This window comes from Rhagoletis zephyria, unplaced genomic scaffold (genome assembly GCF_001687245.7).
Source record: "Rhagoletis zephyria isolate East Lansing unplaced genomic scaffold, Rhagoletis_zephyria_1.1 Rzeph_scaffold_00674, whole genome shotgun sequence".
Taxonomy (NCBI): Eukaryota; Metazoa; Arthropoda; class Insecta; order Diptera; family Tephritidae; genus Rhagoletis; species Rhagoletis zephyria.
Window position 1 is genome coordinate 93536 of NW_016157758.1, and position 18660 is coordinate 112195.

An 18660-nucleotide genomic window follows, 5' to 3' on the forward strand; every position below is an offset into this window, starting at 1 on the left:
CAAAACCTAGTGCGCCTCTTGTTTTCACCAGCGGTGAGGTAAGGGTAGCAATCGGGAATGCGAAAGCCTCCAAAGCCATTGGACCCGACGGAATATGCATGTTGATGCTGAAAAATTTGGGTCCTGCGGGAGTAGCGTACCTAACGGAGGTCCTCAACCTGTCTATGGCCACTCTCGTCATTCCAGACATCTGGAAAATGGGGAGAGTGGTCCCACTGCTCAAACCGGGGAAACCAGCCAACAAAGGAGAGTCTTATCGCCCGATAACTCTCCTTTCCCCGGTAGCGAAGACACTCGAGGCCCTGCTGCTCCCGTACTTTACGAACCACCTGACCCCAGCGAAGCATCAACATGGGTTCCGTAAAGTGCAAAGCACAAGAACAACACTTAACGCCATAAACACTCAGATACCTCGTGGCCTAAAACGAAACCGCCCCTGTGAGAGAACTATTCTAGTAGCGTTGGACCTGTCCAAGGCGTTCGACACTGTCAGTCATTCAACGCTACTAGAAGATATAGAGGCCTCCTCACTCCCACAGGGACTCAAACGGTGGTCGGCGAATTACCTGAGTGGTCGACACTCGTTAGTAATTTTCAGAGACAAACGTGGCTTGCTAGGTAAAATTAAACAGGGGGTACCACAGGGTGGTGTCCTGTCCCCGCTACTGTTTAATTATTACATCTCAAAGCTTCCTCAGCCACCAGAGGGTGTTCATATAGTCTCATATGCTGACGCTTGTTCGATCATGGCGTCTGGGAATGGAATTGATGACTTGTGCTCAAAAGTAAACGGTTACCTCTCCGAACTTTCTCGCTTCTTCACTGCAANGACGATTGTTCGATCATGGCGTCTGGGAATGGAATTGATGACTTGTGCTCGAAAGTAAACGGTTACCTCTCCGAACTTTCTCGCTCCTTCACTGCAAGGAGCCTTGCCTTTCCTCTGCGAAATCCTCGGCAACCCTTTTCACCACTTGGACGAAGGAGGTCAGACTGTAACTGGGTATTCACGTCGATGGCGTAACAATACCGACGGTGAATAACCCGAAAATCCTCGGAGTTACCTTCGACAATCTGCTCTCCTCGGCGCATACAAACGCAATTGTCAACAAAGTACAGAGCCGCAACAATGTCCTCAAGTCGCTGGCCGGCAGCACTTGGGGCAAAGATAAAGAAACGTTGTTGGCAACATACAAGGCAATTGGCCGGCCGGTTCTGAACTACGCAGCGCCCGCTCGCCGGGGACTAGCGGGACGCAGTGGATGAAGCTGCAGACCTGCCAAAACACGGCATTACGAACCGCGACAGGATGCTTCCTGATGACGCCTCTACATCACCTTCACGACGAAACCCAGATGCTCCCGGTAAAGGAGCATAACATAATGCTCTGCAAGCAGTTCCTCGCTGGGAGCNGTACAGAGCCGCAATAATGTCCTCAAGTCGCTGGCCTGCAGCACTTGGGGCAAAGATAAAGAAACGTTGTTGGTAACATACAAGGCAATTGGCCGGCTGGTTCTAAACTACGCAGCGCCCGTATGGTCGCCGGGGACAAGCAGGACGCAGCGGATGAAGCTACAGACCTGCCAAAACACGGGATTACGAACTGCGACAGGATGCCTCCTGATGACGCCTCAACACCACCTTCACGACGAGGCCCAGATGCTCCCAGTAAAGGAGCATAACATAATGCTCTGCAAGCAGTTCCACAGACGTGGCCATCCCAGCGGGCAACTGCTCGAGAAAGAGCCCTCGCTACGGCACGTCATGAGGCATCTTTACGAAGTCCAGAGGTATATCAAACAACCTCTGGACCCGTCAACCTACCGACAGGCCCTGAACGGCATTCACAGGGAATCAGTCTCAAGTTATGTAGACTCCCCCCTGTGAATGCCGTTCTAGGCACACAACCACCGGACGTGGACGGGACAGAACTTTGTCTGCCCCGGGGGACCCGCACTACAATAGCCCAACTTCGATCTGGCTATTGCAGCAGACTCGACAGCTACCTGAGCAGAATCAACGAGGATGTGCCCAACCAATGCCCGGCATGTGGAGAGTCGCCACATGACTCCCGGCACCTCTTCACATGGCCTGAGAACCCTACTCAGCTTACGCCCCTGTCCCTATGGACAGCCCCTGCGGAAGTAGCACACTTCCTGGGCCTCCCCCTAGCTGAAATTGACGACAACGTTGATGGATGAACCTCCCCAAACGGGGCTTAGTAGCCGCTACAACAACAACAACCCCCAAATATTTTTTTACTTAAAAAAGGGAGCCATTAAAATTTCGACAATGCGTTTTTTGGACCACCCTTATGTACATAGGTAACATGAAATACATACATACATACATATGTTTAATATTTTTATGTTTCAATATAGGCTGCTGGTGTTACTTCCACGGAAAAAGTAGCCACTGAGAAAGGTACCAAGGCGAAAAAACAACAGCCACCTCACAAATCTATCGAAAGTGAGTGTGACTTATGTCGTGCAAATTTGTATATTTCAATGATCAAAACTGAGGAAGGAAATGTATATTGTTTGCAACATGCATTGAAGAACTTAAACAACGGCAACATACAGGCGAAACAATGCAAACTGATGTACGCATATAATGTGGAAGATATTGAAAGTCTAATAAAAAACCTTAAAGATAAGATTCAACAGAAGCGGCATGCGGTTACGGGGAAGAAGTCAAAGTAGTATCGAGCACGGCGAAAACGAAATTTCTGTAAATAAATGCAACACGACGTATATAATTTTAACACATGCCTAGTATGTATGTAATTTTTTCATATTTAAACTTGAATATGATTTTCGTTCTAAAAGCTCGGAGATGAATGCAATTTTTAAACGGTAAAATGTAATTTTAAATGCTTGGAAAATCCTCTCACATTAACACTATACCCATATATTTGTATATGTGTGCTTTATTGCATAGCACTTGCTAGAATTAGGGCTAGGAGCTCCATTCGGATTTTTTGAATATCCGGATATTCGAATATCTGTTTAAAAAAATCCGAACATCCTTATAACAAAATGAACGGATATTAACCAGAAATCTGAGTAGAAAAATTAACGGATATTAACTGAATATCCTGATTTTATCCTCATATACGAATATGCGGATAGTCCCTGCCCAGTGAGAATACAAACCTCGAAATGGTTTTAGAAAGTATGGTGTATGTGTATACACCAACTAATTTCATTTATAGATGGGAAAATATGTATACTTATTTTCCGAGGCGAATACAAATTAATCTATTTCAATATGTAGGTTTAATGAAAAGAAAGTTGCAATTTCTAATTTAATATTATTTTGCTATGCGATGCAAAGTTAAGTAAGAGTGTTTAGATACATGCACTCACAGTCAGTGTGAGAAGAATTTTTTGGAAAAACGATTAAAATTAAAATGTATTTGATGTAAAGCAAGAATAAATTTACGTGATGTATAAATAAATATGTTAGAATTAAAATGAAACATAGCAAAATGTTCTATAGAAATTAGTAATGGAAGTATAATAAACACTAAGAATATTTTTGTTTATATAGGAGTAGTGTGTTTGTTTTGGAAGCCTTCCTGAATTCGATTTTCTCAAAAATTTCCCTATATTAAAAATATTTTATAACCAAAAGGGATTTTGTGGTCTTTTTTGTTCTTTGTACATTACTATAAGTTTCCTTTATAAATAAACATTTGCATTAGATGTTCAATGTATTCCACATGAAGTGCAACAATAAATATTTCATTAATGCTAATTATTTGATTTTTCTTCAAGGATAAATGAGAAGTAAGTCTAAAACCATGATTCAATTATTAAAGGTTTCGTGTGGCTTTTATCTAAAATTTGACACTCCCACCCACAGGGATGTTTTTTGGAAGCAGGAGGAAAAGNATCGTGTGGCTTTTATCTATAATTTGACACTCCCACCCACAGGGATGTTTTTTGGAAGCAGGAGGAAAAGGGGAAGAATTCAATCCCCTTCAAACAGTACCGAAGTTCCACAAAAAAGTGTAGCATTTGCTTTAATTATTTAATTGAAACCAACTTATTTGCATCGAATATAGCCTATGATTGTTATTAAAGGGTGAACACACCAAAACTGCGACACTTTGGGAAGCTTATAACTTACCCAAAACGAATTCAATATTTTGAAATTCAAATACCATAAATAAATAAATATATAAATAATAAATATATAAAATATATAAATATAATAATAATATAAATAAATATAAATAAAAAGTGTAGCATTTGCTTTAATTATTTAATTGAAACCAACTTATTTGCATCGAATATAGCCTCTGATTGTTATTAAAGGGTGAACACACCAAAACTGTGACACTTTGGGAAGCTTATAACTTACCCAAAACGAATTAAATATTTTGAAATTCAAATACCACAAATAGTTTGAAATTCAAATACCATAAGTTGACCATGGACCTTAGTTGAACGTAGAAGAAATTTCATTTGAATTTGATTCCTAGTTGAGTTAAAAATGGCAACCGAGCTAGAAACGAGACAAACCATTTTGCACGAGTTTATAAATGATCCGGCCTTAAGTACACGTAAAATTGCTAAAAAATTAAAGAGTGCACAATTCGACAGTTTGCAGGGTTTTAATCGGTACAAATAAGGCCTGACAGTTACGAGAAAACCAGGGAGCGGGGGTTAGCATGGTCAAAGTGATAAAAACAGTGCTCGGAAGGTCCTCAGTGCGTTTTCGCGAGATCCGAAGATTTTGTCGCGTTATGTTGCAAAATCCGTACGGAGATCGCAGTTTTTCGTACAAAAGGTAAAGCGGAAAGCTTCATTGAGATGTTCTACAGCTCAAACAGCGCCAGACCGAGGCGCAAAGTAGAATGTTACAGCGAAATCCCGCATTCGGAAGTTGTATGAATTCTAAATTAAAAAATACAACTGCATTGTTATGGACTGCGAAACCTACTGCTATAAAAATTCAGATATATTGCAGGTCAAGATTTTTATACTGCTGCAAGTCGTTAAGATGCCCCTGAAAGTTGTAAGCTGAAAATGAAGTCACATTCGGATTTTGGCACGTTTTTGGAAAAAACTAGTTTTTGCAAAACCTTTTAATACAGGCTTTTTGTGTGGGCCGCGTGTTTCGTGTGCTTAATATTGAATTCAAATAAATTCTCTTTTTAAACTACATTTCTCGTCGTGCGCTAGATAAAAATCAAACTAATAATTTTGGGTTCAGCAGCTTCCAGACCAGGTGAGTAGATCACGGCTACATTTGTTCTTTTCTGTTTTGTGACTGAAAAGAAAAGATTTTCTTGTCGAGGTGCCGGTTAAAAAAAGGAAAAAGCTGCCTTTATTGGCAAGCGCAAAATTAAAATCAAGAATGGGGTTGCCGGCCAATGGGTCGGAAACGGCCAGGAAGAGTGAATCTGAAGAGGATAGGGCAAATAAAAAAGCTAAAATCGTTTCCAATGAGAAAGTTTCTTCTTTCTATGAGCTGGCCACTGGCGGTGGGCTCATAGAAATTAGGAAAAAAGATCAAAAATTGTGCAGTGCTAGTGAGCCTGTTAATATGGAATGTGAGGTTAGAAACGATAATACATGTGGTTCAAATGCCCCGTCTGAGACAGTTGCAACCAGCGAAAATAGTGTGAGCAAAAACGCGCCAATAATTAACGTTTACCCGCCAATTTTTAAGGGCGAGATTTTTGTACTCGTTGATGCATCGGAATGCCCGAACATAAAAAATGAGAAAACGACTACAGGACTTACACTGTATGCCCAAATAAAAGACTTAAGAATAAAAGACCTAGACCTTATTCTTGCTTTGGGTAGGACTTTATATAAAGTAATCTTTAAAAATACCTGTTCAGCCAACAATTTTGTTCTAGACGACAGCCTTTCTAAAAGAGGCCTTAGACCTTTTGTACCCATGACTGCCCTTGAAATATATGGTGTCATTAGGGGTGTACCAACTTTCTTTAAAGAGGAAGACTTTTTAAAAGAAGCCAAATCAAGCATTCCAATAAGATCTGTTAGGCGTTTTACGCGTAAAGATCCCATAAATAATGATTATATCCCAACAACAACTCTGAAAGTAGGCTTTACAGGGAATGAAATACCCAAGCAAGTGATATTTGAATACGTTAAACTTAATGTCGATTTCTTTATACCGCCTCTTAGGCAATGTAATAAGTGCGGGCGACTTGGTCATACGGTGCTTTCCTGTAAGTCCAAGGGCAGGTGCCTTAAATTTGGAAAACCTGAGTGGGATAATGCATGTGATTCTACTTTTTGTATTTTGTGTAACAAAAATGGCCATGTGGCAAAAGACAAGTTCAAATGTGCCTTTTGGGAAAAGGAGATGGAGATAAACCGCATCAAGACGGTCAAAAAAATGTCCCGTAAGGAAGTTTTGGAGACTTATTTCCCCAAAAACTTCAACAGATTTAGCATCTTTGAGGAAGAAGAAGATAGTTTTCCCCCTTTAAACAGCTCTTCCAATGACAGTGTAGATAAAGATTCCAATATTAATAGAAATCTAACCAAAAAAACGTACAAATCGGTAGTCAAAAGGCGCACTGATGGATCTGAGATCAGTCACCCTCGTCCTTCCAAAACACCAACAAACAAAATAGGTAGCCCTGTTTTCAACTCGTCTGCCTATCAAAAAGGTTTAGTATCACAATTTGAGAGGCTAATGTCTGAGTTATTGAAAATAACGCAAAAAATCACAATCGAAAACAAAGACAATAAAACTTTTAATGAATTACAAACTCTAAAAGCCCAGTTTGAACTTTTGAGAAATGAAAAAGACGAGATGGAAATTCAAGGCTCCTACAATCCCCCCTCTCTTGAAAATGAAAATACTGCAGTATAACATTCAGTCGTTTAAAGCAAATATTGACCCATTAGAATTCTATGCAAACAAAAATGATATTGATATAATTTGTCTCAGTGAAATTTTTCTTGCTAGCACCTCCTCACACAGAAAATTGATTGATTTTAATATTTCCAAAAAATTCCGAAATGATGGTTATGGCGGTGTAGCCATAGCCCTCAAAAAAAGTATCAAGTTCAAAAAAGTTGGTTTCTTGTCCAACTTGGATGTCTTGATAATTGAAACGTTAAATCTAAATCCAAACATCACAGTCTGCTCAGTATACTTCCCTCCTAATGTGAGTGTTGGTGATTTCGTAAACGAACTTCAGAAAATTATTAGTTATGTTGAGCAACGTGATAACGTATTTATACTGGGCGACTTTAATGCCAGGCATTCCCATTGGGGTGACATCCTCGACTCCAATAGAGGTAAACATCTATACGATTTAATTTTACAATCAAATTTCTATTCAATGAACAACGGTGGCGTTACCTTTAAGAGAGATTTCTGTACAAATTCTGGGTCTGTTTTGGACCTTTCCTTTTCAAACTACTTTTCCCTGTAATTGGTCGGTTGACCCCGTTAGAATCGGTGGCAGTCACCATTATACTATAATTATCGACTCCAATGCTATAAAAAATAATTTTCCTTCCTTCATTGCAAGCAAAAAACTTCTAAAAACTCTAAAAACCTTTGAATGTGAACCCACTATAGAAGACTTTGAAAGTAAAATCAATGATGAGACTAAAAACTCCACGTATACAATCAAAAATAACAAAGTTCCAAAGGGCTGGTGGAATGAAGACCTAAATAGAGTACACAGGTTACTAAAAGCCGCTTCTAAGAAAGCTAAAGACTACCCCTCCCCTCTCAACTTTGATCTCCTGATGACTAGACAAAAAGAGTGGAGAAAAGAGATAAAAAANCTAAAAACTCCACGTATACAATCAAAAACAATAAAGTTCCAAAGGGCTGGTGGAATGAAGACCTAAATAGAGTACACAGGTTACTAAAAGCCGCTTCTAAGAAAGCTAAAGACTACCCCTCCCCTCTCAACTTTGATCTCCTGATGACTAGACAAAAAGAGTGGAGAAAAGAGATAAAAAAGCTAAAAAATCGAACTTTAATAGTAAAATTGAAGAAATAAACAATGTAGGAGGTAGAAATACATGGCGCTTTGCCAAAGCACTTAGAGGCGATTATAATCAAAGTGGGAACAGTAGTTGAAATAATGACAACGACATTAACTTCTTAAACTTATTGAACAGTCAAGTACCCAGACAGCAACATAGGCTTGAGATAAACAAATATGTCCATCCAATTCCGAGTTTATCATTAACTTTTGAGGATATTACCAACATCTTAAACAAGAAGAAGAAGGACTCGGCAGCAGGGGTTGATCAAATTACTTACAAAATGATAAAAGCTCTCCCGGAAATCTCCTTAAATTCTTTACGCACTGCTCTAAATGACCAACTTTTAAAAAACCATATACCAGAACACTGGAGAACCATCAAAATAGTCCCCATACCGAAAAAAAACAAAGATCTCAGTGACTTTAACAACTTTTGACCAATAGCCCTGATCCCGGTTCTTTTAAAAATAATCAATGCATGCATTAAGGACAAGCTTTATTTGTTCCTTGAACATAACAATCTCCTACCTGAAAATTCCTTTGCTTACAGAAAAAACAAGTCTGCTGCGATTTGCATCAACCACCTACTTAACCAGATCAGTCTTCTCAAAGCCCAGAAAAAACACGTTATATTCAGTGCAACTGACATCTCCAACGCGTACAACTGCGTGGATATCAGCATCTTAAAGGACTTGTTAGTTGAACTTGATGTTGAAAGTCTATATGTAGAATGGATCATCAACTTTTTGGCTTTCAGAATACTGAAAATTGGTAATAACTCTACTCACATCTTCAATGGTTTACCTCAAGGTAGCTGCCTGTCCCCCCTACTATTTAATATCTACACCACCGAACTCCACAATCTAACTGATGTCGACTTCCATCTTTACCAATTTGCTGACGATTTTTGCTTTCTAGCCTCTGGACAGAATCTTCAAGCAGCTCAACAAGACCTGCAGTCAAAAATCAACCTATTTTCCACCAAATGCAAACTGCTAAACCTGTCTGTAAATCCGGAGAAGACCAAACTGATGTATATCAGTAAGGGTCCCAAAAAAGACATACACATTCAGCTAGATGGCACAACTCTATCACAAGTAAGCAATTTAAAAATTCTTGGCAGAATTATAAACAGCTCCTTAACAGTTAAAAACCACTACTCCATGGTTACAGACGCGTCAGCAAACAATATTAAGCTTTTTAAGTACATTACTAACATTAAATCGGGTCTTCACCCCCAAAAAGCATTAAATATCTACAAATCGTTAGTGAGATCAAAGATTGAATACTGTAGCACCACTACTGCAAACTGTGCCAAGTCTTCCATACGAAAAATTTCCACACTCCAAAATAAGTTTCTGAGAAGATGTCTAGGAGTAACTCCCTCTACACCTATCCCAACTATGTATGCCATAGCGAACGAACTCTCTCCACAGGAAAGGTCCATATGGCTCACATCAAAAGAGCTAGTTAAAATATTTGCATATAATAATCCAATAGCCAAATCAGTCAGAGAAAATCCTCTTTTAAACTCTAGTTATTCTGCAGTCTACAACAAATTCTCTCATATTCTTGACCGTCTTGATGTGGTGTGTTTCCATCCTCCCACCTTTGATTTTGTAATTTCTGACAAAACACTTCCCAATAAAAAAGCGGCTATGGCAAATGAGAGCATTAAAGCTTATCATGCTAGTATTCTAGACAAATATAAAATGGATAAATTTTACATCTTTTATAGCGATGCGTCTCTTTCTGAAGAAAGCACTGGCTGTGGAGTACTCAACTATGCTAATAATACTGAACACCGCTATAAGATTCCTTTTAAAGCTTCCTCAACCTTTGGTGAATTACATGCTATAGACAGTGCTATTGACATTGCTATCAGCGAAGGTTACCTGAAAATAGTAATTTTTACTGACAGCCTTACTTCTTGTCACATTCTACAACTACATAGCTCACAACATTCATCGAAAAGTAACTGCCTCAAATCTTACTCAAGTGCACATAGTCTGGACCCCCAGCCATGTAGGCATTCTGGGAAATGAAAAAGCGGACACAATTGCCAAAAGTGCTACTAGTGAAGGAATACTCAAAAATGTAAATCTAACTATTGAAGAGGCTTTTAATCAAATTAAGGATATAATTTTTAATGAATGGTACAATGAATTTTTAAATTATTCAAGGCTTAAACCAAATCTTTATGCCACTATCTTTCCGGAACGTAAAAAACAGACTTGGTTCAAAAAACTTAAATTATCCCCAACGGACGTAAGAACTCTTAATAGAGTCATGACTGGACACACATATGACAAGGCCTACCTCTCTAAAATAAATGTTCTAAGCTCCGATCGGTGCTCCTGTTGTAGAAGACTCACCAGCATAAGAAACGAATTTGATGTTTTTAAACAGGCAACTCGATTTGAAGAGATCTTTCGTAACAATAATGTAGCCGGGATCACTCAACTGACAAAGTTTTACCAAAAAGCCAAAGTTTCCTTTTAATCACTCATATTAAATTTTATATGCTAACCCATTTTGTTTCTATTATATATATATACACATTTTCGAATAATTTTTAACACATATACATATAAACGATTCCACCAATCTCAAGCCTTCACAATCCGTCGTCGTTCAAAAGTAACTACGTCTAAAAGCTACTGAGTAGTGTCACTGAATACATACCTGCTACTTACGTAAAAGCTACGTATCGAGAAATATTTTGCAAAACACATTATAAACCAGTGTACGAAAATAAACTATATTGTACGTTACTATTTCGTTTCGTTTATTACTTTAACAGTTCGGTACAATACGAAACAAAACGGCTGAGTTCACTTTGGCGATAGTACACTACAGTAGTTTAGTAGTTACAGACGAAACAACAAACGAAATGAATCGTGCAGGGAAAATATTTTTATGTATGTACATATATGCAATAAACAAATACAAAACGAATGGCTGCAATGAATAAAAAAAATAAAAATGTTTTTTAATTGAATTGGATATGAAAATTTACAGAAAAAATTATTTTTCACGTAATTGAAACGTTTGCATACATATAAAACGTACCCTATGGTACAATTGTCACNCAACAGATAAGGAGTAGGACATCGTTCTAGGCGGACATGGCAACCTGCCACTATGCCAAGGACACATTGCCGTGGTATAATGAAAATAACATCAATTTTGTACCTCACGACTGCAATCCACCCAATAGCCCAGAGCCACGTCCTGTTGGGGAATATTGTTCAATTGTCAAATGAAGAAGAAAACAGGTGAAAGAGTGAAAATTATTGAAGAGTGCAAAACAAAGTNCGATCGGTGCTCCTGTTGTAGAAGACTCACCAGCATAAGAAACGAATTTGATGTTTTTAAACAGGCAACTCGATTTGAAGAGATCTTTCGTAACAATAATGTAGCCGGGATCACTCAACTGACAAAGTTTTACCAAAAAGCCAAAGTTTCCTTTTAATCACTCATATTAAATTTTATATGCTAACCCATTTTGTTTCTATTATATATATATACACATTTTCGAATAATTTTTAACACATATACATATAAACGATTCCACCAATCTCAAGCCTTCACAATCCGTCGTCGTTCAAAAGTAACTACGTCTAAAAGCTACTGAGTAGTGTCACTGAATACATACCTGCTACTTACGTAAAAGCNTAAACCACAAGCAATGTGAGCAAGCCAAATTTGCTGTAGAAAGCAAACCTTGTCAACAAACTGGATATACACAAGCAGAAGCTCGTACACAAAGTTCTGGCCCTTTGGGTATTGCTAACGTGTATCAGCGGAGCAACATTAAAACAACCTGGAGTTGTACTCGCTTAATTACGCACATCATACGTGGAGGAACAACCTGACGATAGGGACTATTGGGTCCCTTGTCATCTCTTCAGAGCCCAAAAAAAAAAACGAAAATGAAGTCAAAATTTCCAAAAACCACATGGTTTGCCAAGCTATTTGTTCCTGCGGCCGTAAGAGCAGCCCTTTTTTCCCATCCGGGACAATGAATGATCAAGTTTATCGGGAGTGCCTCAAAAGGCGTCTTCTGTCATTTATCAACAGATAAGGAGTAGGACATCGTTCTAGGCGGACATGGCAACCTGCCACTATGCCAAGGACACATTGCCGTGGTATAATGNTGCGTCTGGCGCTTTGCTGGCAAAGTTATAAATGTCACGCAAAGCTACAAAGTTTTATCTGGCATCAGCTTAAGTGTCGCAGTTTTCGTGTGTTCACCCTTTACAAATAAATATTTGTATGTACATATATACCGAAGTTGTGTACTTCAAACCGCGTATAATTTGAGAATAGATGGTCCACTTTGAGCTGTTTTTCTGTTTTTTTTTATTGCCTTNCCTTTACAAATAAATATTTGTATGTACATATATACCGAAGTTGCGTACTTCAAACCGCGTATAATTTGAGAATAGATGGTCCACTTTGAGCTGTTTTTCTGTTTTTTTTTATTGCCTTGTAAATTCTTTGCGGTACCATTTGCGGTTGATGGATATGAAAAAGTTATTTATTTGTGGAAAAATTATATAATTTTGACAAAAAAGACGCCAAATAAAAACATTTGGCGCTTACGTTTCTTTCGGCGTTCTCGCTCGATTGTTTCTAATACGGTAGCCCGAATTCGTTGATGTTTCACTTTTAAGGCCAGTTTTTCAGTGCAAGTTTAAACTTAGATCACGTAAACTGAGTTTGTCTTTACCAGCTCGAGCGGTTATAATTTTAATTATAATAAAGACTTACATAATAATAATAATAATTTTAGACCCCAGCCGTGCACTGGAAAACTGGCCCTTAGTGATCGGGAGACCTTGTGTCTAAAGTTTTAAAAAACTTTTACTGGTTTTGCGTTCTCGTACCCAAAAAACTTGCAAAGTAGGGGAAATTGAGAGAGCGAAATGTGAAAGAGAGCTGCAAATTTCTGCTGGAAAAATTTTTCCCAGCTAAAACTTGCAAGTAAGAAAATCAGCTGATCACAAACACATGTTTGTAAATAAACAAAAGAAAATATGGCTTTTTTGAGTTATTTATTGCAAATTTTATTATTAATGCTAGTATATAACTAAAAAGTGCGTAAATTTAATAAGCACAACGTTTGTTGTGTTTATTTTTCGTTAATTTGCTATTAATCTCCAGTTTGTTTACTTTAGTGCGTGCTGACTATGGTTGCCGTATGAAATTTTTCGTTTGTAACATAAATTTCCTTCAAATATACCAAAATAGATTTAAATGAAGCATGTTGAAATGTTTTTTTGCTGAAGTTTTCGGTTTTGGTAGGTTGATTGTTGAAATGAAAATTTTATAATTTTAAACCTACTCTATTACATTATTTTGGATCAAAGATGGGTGTTTGGAGGAGATACTCTTGTTTTTAATGCGTCACCATGTGATATCAGAAATAATTATGAGAAAAATAACTTATTCATTCCGATATAATTAATTCGTATTTTAAAAAGGTTTTTCTTATCCAAAACTATTCAATTGTATAAAATGCCAAATCGGGGGAAAGTGACGGATCTGAATAAGCGACTGGAACACGGCTGTTTGTCAAAAGCATACGATTTCGAACTCGCGTAAATGTACATTTGCTAAATGCGGTAGCATGAACGCTCTTCGAAAACATATGTTCGAAAGTGCTAAATGTTGCATTTTAAATGCAGCAAAAACGCTGCAATAGACTGAAATAAATATTAAATCATTATTTATCGAAGTATTCATGCCTATTATGGTATCCGACAGATGGTTGTGGAGGGAGTTTTACTCACTTTTGACAGATTTTGGTATTATCGAAAGCGATCGATAATGCAGTTTGCGGATGAGTCAAACGAGGTTAATGCAGTTTGCGAATGAAATAAAAAAGTGGCATCATTGAAAACGCGTCCGATCCGTGATTCGTCCAATTTCTCTATCTTTCATTCACGCGCCGTTGTGCTGCGGATACTAAAAACGATAAGATGGATAGCAATGAAATGTAAGAAAAACCACAATTATTTTCCCTTTAATATTGTAATATTGTAAAAAATACACCATCTTATGTGTTTTAAGAAGCGTACAATGACCAGGGAGCAATTTAAATGTTTAGTTTCTTAAATGAAGGAGCATCCGGACATAGCAAAAAATTTACTAAAAATGCACCTGATTTGGTAGAAAGATTTTGGGAAAGTGTGTGAGAGGAGTTGAATTCGATTGGACCGCCATCAAAAACCATTGCCGAATGGAAAAAGTTTTGCGAAATGTTGAAAAGCTAAAATATATTATTTACTAAGTTTGAACCACAGGTTTGGTCGGACTATAAGTCGGCGATAAAGAAGAAGCTCGCGCATAACAACAGAGAGCTACATGCGACTGGTGGAGGAGAAAATAGTGAAATTCCCTTAACATCTAGGGAAGAAGTTGCTACCCTTGTGTGTCTGAATGATTGCGTTGGTGGTATTAGAAGCTCCAAACAGTTTGGAGTGCCACAGGGGATAAATTATGATGACGCAGCTCCATCTACATCGAGAAATGTTCCACAGATGAGAGCTTCTGCTACGAGAGATGTACCGCAGGAGAGAATATCTGAGGACACTTCTCCACCTACTCGGAGAGATTACGATGGTATTGAAGCTCATGAAGACGTAAATATTGAGAATGACCAAAATATTTCTAACCAAAGAAGAAAAAAGAGACCCGAGCAATTCGATTTATTAGAGAAGCAAATAGGGGTTCAAGAAAGACTATACGAAAAAGTGTCTGAGAGTGTTGAGAACCAACAGGAATATTTTCAACACATGAGGGACCATTTAAAAAGACTTAATAGATCGGTAGAGAGGCCAGGCGACCAAAAAAAGAAAAATACTGAAATTCTTCAGAATACTCTTGAAGAGATTAAAAGACATAACGCTGTGATGGAAAAGGCTGCTATAGAAAAATTAAGATTAAAAAGGGAACTTTTAAATATTGAGTTAAATAACGTCAACAGGCACCTTAATTCTTAAAATAAGTGGGACTTGACAATTTTTTTATGAGATTTGTTTTTATTTTATATTGGATTTTTTTTTTATAACTGTAGTGCCAGAATGCTTTCTGAAAAAGAAGGCTTTATTATTTAAGTTTTTTTCTGTTTTTTACTGTGTATGTAAATCAATGAAGTGATATGATTTTATTTTTATCTACATCCTAAGGGCCATTTGCACCATGTCTAGTTAACGCTAACTGGAGGTACATCCTTCAGTTAAGCACGTTAACTGCTTTATCGATCACATGTTATATGATGGGTGTCGATAACGTCGATAAAGATGTTTAACTGGGAGTTAGAATTAACTAGACATGGTGCAAACGGCCCTTAGTGTGTAGACAACTTTGTGCAACACTTTGCCAGGAAGGCTTTTACTTAAATATTAATAAATATGTATGAAAATGAATAATGTGATAATAAATAGTTTTATTTTACAAAAAGCTACGTAACATCTCATTGCGAATTTGAGTTGCTTCATTTGTATATCGTTGAGGTTGTAAAGGTTCGCCTACATATTCATCGAGTTCGTAGACTTCCTCTTGGTATTCATCGGAAATATTATAATGTATCCGAATGTTGTGAAGTGCTGCCGCAACGTTTACAATTTTAACCACTTTCTCAGGAGCATAATGTAGTTGGCGAGCAGAAAGGAGACATTAGCACCAGTTCTTCCAAACGCCTATGGTTCGTTCAACAATATTACGGCCTTTACTATGGCTTTTATTAAATCTGCTTTCTGGACTATCAACGCCTGCACTTCGAAAGGGTGTTATAAGCCAGGGTAACAGTGGATATGAAGAGTCACCTATGAAAGATCATTGCAGTTAAAATAGCACTTTGATTATTCGTTATTTTTTTGTACCTAGCAGTCTTGTGCTTCTGTCTCCATTTTCATACTGCGCTTGGAAGTAGGTGGAAGCATCACTATTATCCCAAATAAAAGAATCGTGACTTGCACCTGCATACCTACTGTTCACATACCTTATTCTTTGCTTATGGTCACATATCTGAAAATGCAAAATAAAAGAATATAAATAAATAATAAATTGAAGAAGTTCAAACTCATTTAGTTCTTACTATCATTGCATTAACACTGTAATATCCTTTCCGATTATAATAAAGGTGTGCATTGCCTGCAGCTGNATTTAAGAATTTTTATGTGAGTACCGTCTACACACATGACAATTCCAGGAATTCTAGTTTTTTCGAAAAAATATCTTCGCTTCAAGTTTTTCATTGTATGTCATTGATAAAGTAATCCATCTGGGACATAAAGTGGCTTCTAAGATGTTTAGTACATCAGAGAGTACTACAGATACTGTGGATTGCGCCATGCCAATATTAAAATCTTGGCCAGTATCATTCTGATAGCCCCCTTCAGCTAAAAACCATAAACAGGCTTCTAATTTAAGCTCTGGCGTTATGGAACATGATCTTCGAACTGGAGGCAATTTCTGCATTAATATTTCCAAAACGTACTTGAATGCTAACTTGTTAAGCCGGAACTGTTTTACAAATCTGTATAAGGAACTCACATGTTAAAATGAAATAAAGACTTCAATAAATTTACTCACACCTCATCCGGCAACTCGAATACATTCANATAAATTAAATAAATAAATTTACTCACACCTCATCCGGCAACTCGAATACATTCACAACATTATCCCTGACTTTCCTTCTAGTCCGTCGCATATCACTCCTGGTGTTTTCATCGAAATTAATAAAAAAAGCCACAGAATCCATTTAATATTTGCAATAAATTTCACCAATGTTAACAAAAATCCTTCACACATATAAGCACAGCTGATTATGTTGGCAATACAGTTCACAAGAGGCAACGCAGTGCATCCGTCGGTATCAATAATAGTGTTTACTTAAAAAAGTGAATCGAGTACGGATCGGATTAGATCCGAGCGGATGGAATCCGTCGGATACCATAATAGGCATGATTGATTTTTATGCAAAAGTGACGCCCGGACTCGTACGGGATCACAACTTATATTAGCTCTGATCCAGTACTCCATAAACTTACAGAATTTTACACGAACTTGCAGGAAGTTGCAGTAAAAATGTTCCCGTACTCCGAAATCCTCCAAAGTCCTGTAAATGAGAGCGACTTTTGGAGAGTTGTGTAGAGAATGAAGTTGCAAGATTTTACCCGAACTTTTTCTTCTGGTAAAATCATGAAAAGTGTCAAGCAATCACTGGTTGACGTTTTTACAGGAAAAATGGTTTTTTTTGTTCCCGCACTTTTTGTTGTTACTCACTTTTTACTCTCACTTCAGAGAGTAATTTTCTGTTTGACATTAGTTGCGTTCGATAACAAAATTAGCCAACACCAGCCATGAATCAAAATCAAGAGCGTAAGCGAAAATTCTCTCCCAAAGAGAAGAAAAAGCAAAGAAGTAAACGAACAGGAAATTAGCCATCACTTGCAAAAACCGGAAGAAGAAGGCACACCAGCTGACAATGTTTATGTTTTATTTGTAAACAAACTGAAATTCATGTTGCCTCCATGGAAGAAAAAAGGAAAGTGAACGTTCAATGTTTGCCAGGAACATTTCTAGAAGTAAAAACTAGTTGGCGCTATCATAAAGTCACATAGCAGGCAGCCAAAAAGCATATAAATACCAAAACTCGGAAAATGCAATTTTGTTTGTTTACAAAAATTGCAACCATATGTTTTGTGATCATATGTTTTCGTGTTGGATAATTTTTGGCTGACTAAAATTTTGCCAGTAACAAAATGAACGCTTCTCTTGCATCAAAATGAACGCTTGCTCTCTCAATTTTTGTGTGTTGGATAATTTTTCGTCGTTATCGAACGCCATCCAGTAAAAATTTAGAAAAACTATTAAAAATTTTTGACTTGTCGAACGCACCTAGTTTTACAGGATTTTTCACGAAAAATATTGGATCAGAGCTATTAAATGAAAGAAGATACCGAAACGCATTGAACACTGCACACACCTTGTAAGGAAAAGTGAATTAGTAGTTGCGATCCCGTACGAGTCCGGACTAGTCAGAATCAATCAGATTTTACTGGAAAACGATCCCGTACTCGGTTCTCTGAGTACTGAGAGGACAAAAAAGAGAGTAAATACGGTTCTCTCTCTGTCAGAAGTTTCTAGTTTTAGTCCGAGAATTTTTTGTTGGTAAATTCTGGTAAATATGTCAAACGATCAGCTGTAGTGTGTTTGGCAACCAAATTGTAAACAAAAGAAATGTGCATTCTGCTAATACATGTTGAAAAGTATTTAATTACTTGTTTAAGTCGATTCTAATGAATTTGAAAGTATTTCGGTTATTTACATGCGTGAGCTGAGTGTGTTTACATTCAAAATTAGTAAAAATTTACAACCAAAATTTGGAGGTTATGTTGAAGTTGACAGAAGTTACCATTTTCTACTAGAAAGCGATCCCGTACTTTTCAATGTTACTCTCTAGCTCTTAGCGAATGTTTATTTTTTGACAGTTTTACTAGTCCGAGTCCGAGGAATACGGGATTGCACCTATTACGAAATACTAATACAGTGGCAGCACTATAGCTATTTTGGAATNAGCTCTTAGCGAATGTTTATTTTTTGACAGTTTTACTAGTCCGAGTCCGAGGAATACGGGATTG

At 37.6% G+C, this 18660-nt stretch overlaps 4 protein-coding genes across 13 annotated transcripts in view; 2 read left to right on the forward strand and 2 right to left on the reverse strand.

Annotated features, from left to right (window-relative positions):
* Positions 1-18660, forward strand: part of LOC108360992 (zinc finger protein 2 homolog) — a 103259-nt gene that overhangs the window by 6903 nt on the left and 77696 nt on the right. The window lies entirely within an intron of this gene.
* LOC108360993 (uncharacterized) lies at positions 13945-15189 on the forward strand. 2 transcript variants are annotated; one of them, XM_017613516.1, is made up of 3 exons: positions 13945-14006; positions 14084-14258; positions 14314-15189. In XM_017613516.1, the coding sequence occupies exons 2-3, from the start codon at positions 14250-14252 to the stop codon at positions 15010-15012; spliced, it is 708 nt and encodes a 235-aa protein (XP_017469005.1). In that variant the 5' UTR covers positions 13945-14006; positions 14084-14249; the 3' UTR covers positions 15013-15189. The 2 variants fall into 2 exon arrangements, with proteins under 2 accessions (XP_017469005.1, XP_017469004.1); XM_017613515.1 differs by lacking the exon at positions 13945-14006 and having other exon boundaries at positions 14081-14258; positions 14314-15185.
* Positions 15364-16167, reverse strand: LOC108360995 (putative nuclease HARBI1). Its single transcript, XM_017613518.1, has 3 exons — positions 16110-16167; positions 15895-16039; positions 15364-15837 (listed from the first exon to the last, which is right to left on the reverse strand). Exons 1-3 carry the CDS (start codon positions 16113-16115, stop codon positions 15689-15691), a joined length of 300 nt encoding a protein of 99 aa, XP_017469007.1. The 5' UTR covers positions 16116-16167; the 3' UTR covers positions 15364-15688.
* Positions 16162-16892, reverse strand: LOC108360994 (uncharacterized). The gene is made up of 2 exons (XM_017613517.1): positions 16663-16892; positions 16162-16550 (listed from the first exon to the last, which is right to left on the reverse strand). The coding sequence occupies exons 1-2, from the start codon at positions 16776-16778 to the stop codon at positions 16229-16231; spliced, it is 438 nt and encodes a 145-aa protein (XP_017469006.1). The 5' UTR covers positions 16779-16892; the 3' UTR covers positions 16162-16228.

Excerpts from the sequence above, each read along its gene's own strand:
- LOC108360995 (XM_017613518.1), bottom strand. Across the intron at positions 15,838-15,894 it reads CAGAAGCACAAGACTGCTAG|GTGACTCTTCATATCCACTG; the intron begins GTACAAAAAAAT and ends GATCTTTCATAG.
- LOC108360994 (XM_017613517.1), bottom strand. The coding sequence starts at position 16,778 with ATGGATTCTGTGGCTTTTTTTATTAATTTCGATGAAAACACCAGGAGT. Across the intron at positions 16,551-16,662 it reads TTCGAGTTGCCGGATGAGGT|ATTTGTAAAACAGTTCCGGC; the intron begins GTGAGTAAATTT and ends TTCCTTATACAG.